The sequence below is a fragment of the Silurus meridionalis genome, chromosome 1 (assembly GCF_014805685.1).
Source record: "Silurus meridionalis isolate SWU-2019-XX chromosome 1, ASM1480568v1, whole genome shotgun sequence".
Lineage (NCBI taxonomy): Eukaryota > Metazoa > Chordata > Actinopteri > Siluriformes > Siluridae > Silurus > Silurus meridionalis.
In genome coordinates, this window is record NC_060884.1 from 4,730,831 (window position 1) to 4,738,981 (window position 8,151).

At 36.2% G+C, this 8,151-nt stretch overlaps 2 protein-coding genes across 2 annotated transcripts; one reads left to right on the top strand and one right to left on the bottom strand.

The window, feature by feature from the left end:
• Positions 1–283: 283 nt before the first annotated feature.
• LOC124392695 (3-mercaptopyruvate sulfurtransferase-like) lies at positions 284–3,558 on the bottom strand. Its single transcript, XM_046859864.1, has 2 exons — positions 2,918–3,558; positions 284–1,985 (listed from the first exon to the last, which is right to left on the bottom strand). Exons 1-2 carry the CDS (start codon positions 3,501–3,503, stop codon positions 1,687–1,689), a joined length of 885 nt encoding a protein of 294 aa, XP_046715820.1. The 5' UTR covers positions 3,504–3,558; the 3' UTR covers positions 284–1,686.
• Positions 3,559–5,045: 1,487 nt separating this feature from the next.
• On the top strand, positions 5,046–7,976 carry rps19bp1 (ribosomal protein S19 binding protein 1). The gene is made up of 4 exons (XM_046859875.1): positions 5,046–5,230; positions 6,290–6,457; positions 6,571–6,668; positions 7,695–7,976. The coding sequence occupies exons 1-4, from the start codon at positions 5,176–5,178 to the stop codon at positions 7,824–7,826; spliced, it is 453 nt and encodes a 150-aa protein (XP_046715831.1). The 5' UTR covers positions 5,046–5,175; the 3' UTR covers positions 7,827–7,976.
• The last annotated feature ends 175 nt before the right edge of the window (positions 7,977–8,151 follow it).

Below are 8,151 nucleotides of genomic sequence, written 5' to 3' on the forward strand. Positions count from 1 at the left end.
TGTGTGTGATCTGCATCTTTTTATGTAGCTAAAATCACTCAAACCTATTATTCAATGTGAGTTTATTGGTTCATGGATGTAAGATGCCCACTGTCACACTATATAGAAATGCGGTGCACTTAGAAAATCTTAAAATTCAAAGAATTTTTTACAGAGAAATGCTTGGAATTGACTTATTAGGTGGTGGTGGTGGTGGTGTGAAATAAAAAAGAAAAATATATATTATTTCTCCCACTAAGTTATAGTATATTAGGTTTTTCTAAACAAGGAAAGGAATGCGCAATGAATATACTTGGGCTTTTATATAAATGGTCTCCAAGTTAAAAAAATACAAATAAATCACTGCTGAGATTTTTTTAGAGAAGGATTTCATTCAATTCGGACATACCATACAATTTACTAACTTGCTGTTTAATCAATGCAGCTCGGTTGTACAAGTAACTTAATGGTTTAAGAACAAAGGCTGTTTAATTTAATCACACAGCAATGAAAATCAAGTTAAAAAAAAAGAGAGAGGGGGAATGAAAGATAAGGACAGATAAGTTAGAGTGAACTCTGATTCTTTAAGTCCAGTTTGAAGGTCATTCAGGCAATGGGACACCTACAGGATAAGATCTTTGGATTTGTTACAATAATGTTTTAAACACACTTTAACAGCCTCCTCTTAACATTTCTCTCTCCAGAAATTACTCAGGAGGTTTTGTGACCCTTTTTGGGTTTGTAGAAAATGTGTGTAAACTGTAGCTATACATTCTTAATAATTAAACAATAGACTATGTATTTTGCTACAATACATTTGTTTATTACTTTCTCCTACTTGCTAGTTGGAAACCTGCTTCGATTCTGTAATGCTATCTATCTAGGCTAACTAATTAACTCATTTTAACACAATACCTATTATGCTCTTGGGTATCATGTTGCATTAATCATTTGGATTAAAAAAAAAAAAATCAACAAAAGGTATAGCAAATTAAAATGTTAGTTTAATGCTATGATAACCAGTTAGCAAACTACATTTCTAGATTAGAATCCTATATAATTAATATAAATAAATTATATCCAAAACAATATGATACACTTAACATTATAAAACCCCCTGTTATACCCTCCTTCCCTCTGGTAAATTAAAGGTGAGAAAATATCAATCAAGTATAATCGAATCAAGTATTAACTCAGTGGATAGTTCTGCATTTCTAGACATATTGCTAAACAAATTGAGTGTTCATTGCAATTCAAGATAGTTAGCAAACTAACTAGCCAGTCTACTATCTATTCGAGCATCCTATCTACTTCGAAAGGCAAAATTAAACGAAAAATTACACCGATTTTCCACAACAAATGTTGTTTGTTGTGTCAAAAGGTTTAGTGTTTTTCACAAATCGACTCCTCCTTATACTCTCCGCCTCTGCAGAAAATTTATAGCTAACTGTGTGAGCAAAGTCAACAAGGGAATATTAAAAACTAGTATAAAACACGGGTTATTTATGTAAATCTAGACAGACTGCAAGAAATATTGTTAACACTGCTAGCTACGTGTAATGTTAGCTAGCTAGCAAACTAACTAGCCAGTTTGTGAGATTGTTTTTAAAAAGCAGCTGCGAGATCTCCTGAGCAAGAAATTCATTTTACGTTTGTACTAAAAAGTTTATGATCGTCTGTGCTTTCTTCCTCTCTATTTCAAGCTTGTCACAAGTGTTTCCCTCGTCCCTCTGAGATGACGTCCTCAGGGGCCGCACGTGCATAAAACTCAGACCAGCCACCGTCATATATGCTCACGTTCGGCTGGCCACATACATGGGCTGCCAAGGCGACGTGACACGCCGTCACCGCTGAGCCGCAGGTGACACATAGTGGACACTGCAGATTGACACCAGCCTGATCAAACAGTGCCCTTAGCTGATCCGGGGGAAGAAACAGTCCTGAGGGTGCCAACAAAGATGTAAAAGGTATGTTGATGGAACCAGGGATATGGCCGGGTTCAGTGTCTGACACACACAAACACAAACATAAACAAGACAACAGGTAAGAGATGGTCTTACTATTTACAGTAATGTCCAAACTTATAATATAGCAATGAACTCTCAAACAAATATCATATTTAATAAAAGAAAGATTTCTTCTGAATCAAGAATGATATACGGAAATCTGTGTAACTGTCCGCTGGTCAGTGCATGACAGCACGTATGCATGCTTTCATTAAACCAGTGACGCAATCACTACAAACAGATCCACGGCATGCAATTAAAGATAAAGCAAATGTTTATCATTAACCCGCTGTCTGATAAGGCGACTGCTGCATAGTTCAGCAAAACTGTGCAATTACACTGATTGTGGAGATCCACCAAAAAAAAATCAGAAGCCTGCCTCTATAATTGTTTGCTTCCTTTTTTTTAGTACTTTAAGAAGGATCCATGCTTTTTCTTACATAGGGGTCCACAGTGAACGGGTACGCATTATGAGCTTGAAGTAACAAAAAAACACAATATGATCCAATCTACATTTCTGCACTATTAATTAAGGTTGTGATATCATTTGTTGAGTATGAAGGTATAAGAAAGGAGTCAGGGAGTATTTACAGGTTATGTAGTGTGTCCTATCAGTGAACAGAGTTACTGTTACCACCCCTAAGTAGATCTTTTCCTTGTCTTGTTAATAAGTTAACAAAACAAAAGCCCTACTATAGGGTCATGCTTCTGGGAAAGGTTTACCTCTGCAGGCTTTTGAAGGGAGGCTCTATTCCTTTCAAGAATGTTATAAGGAAATAAACGTTTCGAAATCGTATTATTGGATTGTGCAATAAAGTATCGAAGCATTAATATATCCCTACTAGATCAATCAGAATTAAGCAGTCACAAGAATATATTTCATTGCAATCAGTTTTGTGCACTGGGTTTATTATGAGGTCACACACACTTACTGTCTCTGGGCTCAGGGTCTCTTCCTCTAAATCTTCCTCCAGGTCGCGCATCTACCACCTGAAACTCTTTGGTCTCGATATTGTCCAAAATGTCCTCGTATGTTTTCACCCAGGACCGGTTAAACGTGACCCGGTAATCCGCAGGTTCAGGCTTTATGCGCTTCTCCGTCAGCGGGAATCCATCATGCATCCAGCTCTTTAAGCCACCATCCAGCACGGACACGGCGCGGTGACCAAACACGCGGAACATCCACCAGACGCGCGGCGCGGAAAACGCGCCCTGCTCGCTCGCGTCGTAGACCACCACGTGAGCGTCGTTAGACACCCCGAGGCCCGAGACGTACTCGGCGAACGCGTCGGGCGTCGGAAGCATGTGATCAAGAGGTGAGGTCCGGTCGCTGCATCGGTCCAAGTCGAAATACGTCGCTCCGGGTATGTGGTACTTCTTGAAGTCGCTCGCGGAGTTGCGCCTGAGTTTGGGCAAATACCAGGACGCGTCCAGGACGCGCACCTTCACACGGGAGCGCGTTTTCATGGCCTCGGAGAGCCATTTGGCGGTGACCAGCGCTTTTGTTTGGAGAGACATCGCCGAAGTAGAAATGTGCCAAACCCTGAACTGCACGTCTTATAAATAAATCCAGGTGACGGATCGATGAGATTATTATTTATTACGTATTAATTAATAAAAATAAATCAAGTATTTATTCTATTCGGAAATTGCTAGAATTAGTATTAGCTTCTATTAGTACTAATGTAAAGATTGTATCCTAAAAGAATACACCACCGTATTCTGCTTTATTACGCAATTACAATATGCAACGTAGTCTACCTTAGGGAAGGGGTGTGGCCAATACCGCCCTCTGTATTTGCATATTCAAATACTAAATAATTATGAGATTCAATAAAGGACTGTAGGAAGAAGTCAAAGATTTTCCTATTAAAGAGCAAAAATTAATCCTGATTGAGAAAAACGGTTTATAACAAGCATTATTTTTTATAATTTATTATTTTGAAATGAAGGTTCACCTGGTTCCTCTCATTTATGGTCATTAAAAAAAGAAAAAAATTTACATTATGACTCTGTAGCCTGCTTAACTAGTGCAGTTTTATTTTCAAAGTTCTAGTTCAGTAATATTTATATTACAATAAGAAACAATCCAGTTTATTTCACTATAGATGTTCAATGGTAATATGGCTATTCTGTTGACCTCTAATGAGAAGCAAAAAACTTGTCTGTATTTTTTCAGAAGTTTTTCCAAGTTGTTTCTTCTTCTTTTCTCATATATGCCACGGTGAGCCAAATCAAAGCTAGCTTTGGCTCACTGGCCCTGGTTTGAGCATTTCTGTTGTAGGCCACCTGTACTGAATCTTCTTCTAAACACAGTGTACTGACCTGTGAGTACTCAGGAAGAATGTTACAGTCAAAATGTTAAACTATCACCATTTTTTTTATAAACGTATAGAGATGATTGTGCACATACTAACTAAGTTATAATGTCTATAGAAAAACTTGTGCAATAACTCAGCCACAATGGCGGATTAAACACAATGCGTAATTGGTGGTAGGGTGACATTTTTTAGCATTTTTTGGAAGGAGTCAGGTGTTTTTCAACTTTATAGCTTCTAGCACTGCTAAGCATATTCTTTTTTTTTTTTTTTTATAAAAAAAAGAATAGTGGCTAATTTACAAGTGAATATTTACATGTGATAACAACAATCATGGTACTGTCTTTCTATATCTCTGTATCTGGATAAGAGATGAGATCTTAAGGCAATCATAGCCCATAGTTCGAATGTCACCCTGTGCTTTTAAAGCATTGTTTGATGTTTGTTTCAATGATTTGTTATTTATTTTTGCCATCTCTATAGATAGATATACAGTTATTAGATCAGTGACGTCTTGCTCTTTATAATTAAATAAAATTATCACAAGAATTACATAACATAGTAATGATGATTCTCAATTATTTATCATCTCACCCAGTTTTATATTTATTCCTGATGTTAACCATGTTGTTATTTTTGTTTAAAATACAATTCTTGATTAGTTTGTTACTTTCAATAATTAACAAAGCCAGTCACCGGAACTTTCTAGTGTGGAACTTTCCACCGCGGTCGTGGTTTCTAGACGACTTCTAAAAAGTGCAGCGCAATAATATGTGCCACATGCTGCGGAAGTGCTCATTTCAAGTCAGAGCGTTTTTGTTTTAATGTAATAGATTTACATGCGCATTTAGTAACTTTTTTAATATTTCACAATGTCGATTTCAGTGTTAAAAAGAGGACTTGAGCTGCTTAATGAAGATCTAAAAGGTAAACTGTCAGTAAACTGTGCTAACTGATAATAGCCTGCAGATTTTTCGAAATAAGTCATAACAGAATTTTTTATTTAATTGTAGGTCATTAGTTAAGAAAATAAGATAATGAAAAAGGGTTTTCCCTCCACATATGTGAATTTTGCAGCAACACTATTTTTGGGGGGTTTTGGAGACAAAAACCTGGTGTTAAATCCACAGAGAGACAGACGGACAGATATATAGGTTTCACCAACATGCATTTGATGTAAATATGCTTTTATCTCTTTGGTTATTTTTTATTTAGAAGCTCCTGCTTTGCTGCTTGTCATAAGAATTAATTTGCAAATGATCTCAATTCCCCTACTTATACTATAAATTAAAAATATACCTGTTTGAAGAAAAAGTTATTTTTTTTAAAAAATTAAATACATTCTGATTGTAGAAAAACCCTACATAAGTACTAACATGTCCAGAGAATGTCATTGCTCAGATATGCACCCTGTCACACTGCTTATCTTTGGTGAAAATCTATTTGGCCTTAAAGTTCATTGCTTTGTATGGAAGAAAGAAACTGTGAAGCAGGGGAGCAGCTGCATGATATTGTGGAAGTTCTTGGATGGGAAAAACAACTGTAAAGTGGATGAATCTAGTTCAAGTAGTTACAATGGAACGGCACTAAATAATAATTGTCTGTGAACATTTGACCCACTGAAAATCAGATGTAATGTATATAATTATTGGTGAAAGTTCTTTATTTAATTAGTTTAATAATTTGTTCTAAATTTCTATTTGTTCTACATTACTGTTTATTTCTATTTTGCGGTTATGCCCGTCAAGCCTGCATGTAGGCATTTTTCCGAGTCTGCTGAAAAACTAATTTTCATAAAAGTCTGCCAGTCGGGTTGCATATTTCACGTCTTCTCATTGAACCTATGTCAATCTACTGACTCAGCAGAATCAGGCAATCTCTTGTTTTTTTATTTATTAGCTCTTATGTTTGTGTCGAATCTACCGTCTTTGTAAACATTTCCGAAATGTAACTATCAACCTCATGGTCTTTCTCCCTCTTTTGAAGGTACAACCAAGGGTCAGAAGAAGAAGAACCCCAAGAAAACATCAGTGATGGATCAGATTAGCACCAATAAGCAGGGGGTTAAGAAGCAGATTCGGCGACTGCAGGCCAACAACAAAACCAGGAAAAACAAAGCCACAGTCAAAGATAAGCAGATCAGAAATGCCTTAGGTGAACATTTTTAATTTATTTATCTATCGAAAATTATGGACTGAACTGTATGTGTATAGATGTAGAGAGGCACCGGCTTTAACGCAGAAACTTAACATGTTGTCTCTTTGTAGAGGAATACCAAAAAAAGCAGAAGAAAAGTCAGCTCAGTTCCAACCTGGAGTACTTCCTGGAAAGCAGCTGTAAAACGCAGGACAGCTGCACAAAGAAGGTACTGAAATATAAAGATCCATTCATATTATAGCTGACGTATAGTAATGTAGGGATTGTGGAGATTATGAACTGCTCATGCCCTCTACCTTGGAGTCTCGTTTTTTTTAAATATATTGAAATGTATTTGAATATTTTGGTTGCTCACTTCTGGCTTCATTGTTTTAGATGGTTGTGATGTCATACATTTTTCTGATCACATGGCAACACATTCTTTTCTAACGCGCCTTATTAATTACTAGGGTTTAAACAAGAGGTTTGTGAAGTGAAATATAGAAATATTTCAGAAATATTTAAAAAAAATAGAAATGTATTTAAAAAATGACACTTATACTAACATACTGTGGGATTTTTTTATTGCTTGATTATAATTGTTTTGAATTAAATATCTGCTTTAAATGTAATGTAACAAACATTTTGTTGTCTCTCTTTTTAGTGTATTAAAATTGTTTCAGAGTTAAAAAAAAATAATGTAATTCTTCTCAGACAAAAAAACACTTCCTCAACATACCTGGAATGGCCCGCTTGAGGGTTTCCTTAGAAGACTGCATGACCGTGTATTATGCAGTGAGTTCCAAGGAAACACGCTGCACCAATAAAAGACAGCATAGTGAAGTTTGGGGGTTCATGCCTCAGTAGTGCCAAGCTGCTGCTTTTGGGACCCTATGGCAAGGCTCTTAACCCTTTGTGCTCCAGGGTTGCTCTAACATGGGTGACCCTGTGCTCTGACCCCCGCTTTCTAACATCGCTGGAAATAAGCGAAAAAAGAATTTCACTGTACCATAAAGTACACGTGATAAGTTTAAAGCACCTTTATTTTTAATATTATTTCGAAATGTTCCTATTTGTTATATTTGCAGGCATTTTTGCTCTCCCGAACTATAACATACATCGGTTTTATTTTTAGGCTCATTGAAACTACATGTGAATTTAGATTTTAAGACATGTTTTTACAATATGCAAATCCTCAAAAAGTGCGAATGTCCTCATTGTTATCGATGCTCACTGTTTCCTCTCTGTGTTTTAGATCGTGCAGCAGAACGTAGGCCGGCAGTCCCGGTACCATCCCGAGAAACCCGTCAAGAAACAAGAAAAGCAATCCATATTCACAGAGGCGGAATTCCAGAAGTTCCAGCAGGAATACTTTTCTAAACGTTGATCTCATTTTTGACTTTTTAAAGTCTTTTCTAGGACAAACTTCTAGAAAAGTAGCACGGATAGACTTTCAGTTTCCATTATTGTGAAACGTTTAATTTTTTTGTTTGTTTTGTGTCTTACAAATAAATATTTCTTTGCCGGTTTGCCAAAATCTGTGTTTCGTGTTTTATTATATTGGTCGTTTGTCTGAGATTGTTCAAATGAGTTTTATTCATTTTTTTTTCTACATTTTTAATATGCAAACTGGACATTTTAGTTGACAGAATATATCATAGTGAATTCATTGTTATTATTTTTGTAAGGGGATGTTCATTAAAAATCATTGA

Excerpts from the sequence above, each read along its gene's own strand:
- LOC124392695 (XM_046859864.1), bottom strand. The coding sequence starts at position 3,503 with ATGTCTCTCCAAACAAAAGCGCTGGTCACCGCCAAATGGCTCTCCGAG. Across the intron at positions 1,986-2,917 it reads AGACCCTGAGCCCAGAGACA|ACACTGAACCCGGCCATATC; the intron begins GTAAGTGTGTGT and ends TGTGTGTGTCAG.
- rps19bp1 (XM_046859875.1), top strand. The coding sequence starts at position 5,176 with ATGTCGATTTCAGTGTTAAAAAGAGGACTTGAGCTGCTTAATGAAGAT. Across the intron at positions 5,231-6,289 it reads GCTTAATGAAGATCTAAAAG|GTACAACCAAGGGTCAGAAG; the intron begins GTAAACTGTCAG and ends CCTCTTTTGAAG. Across the intron at positions 6,458-6,570 it reads GCAGATCAGAAATGCCTTAG|AGGAATACCAAAAAAAGCAG; the intron begins GTGAACATTTTT and ends GTCTCTTTGTAG.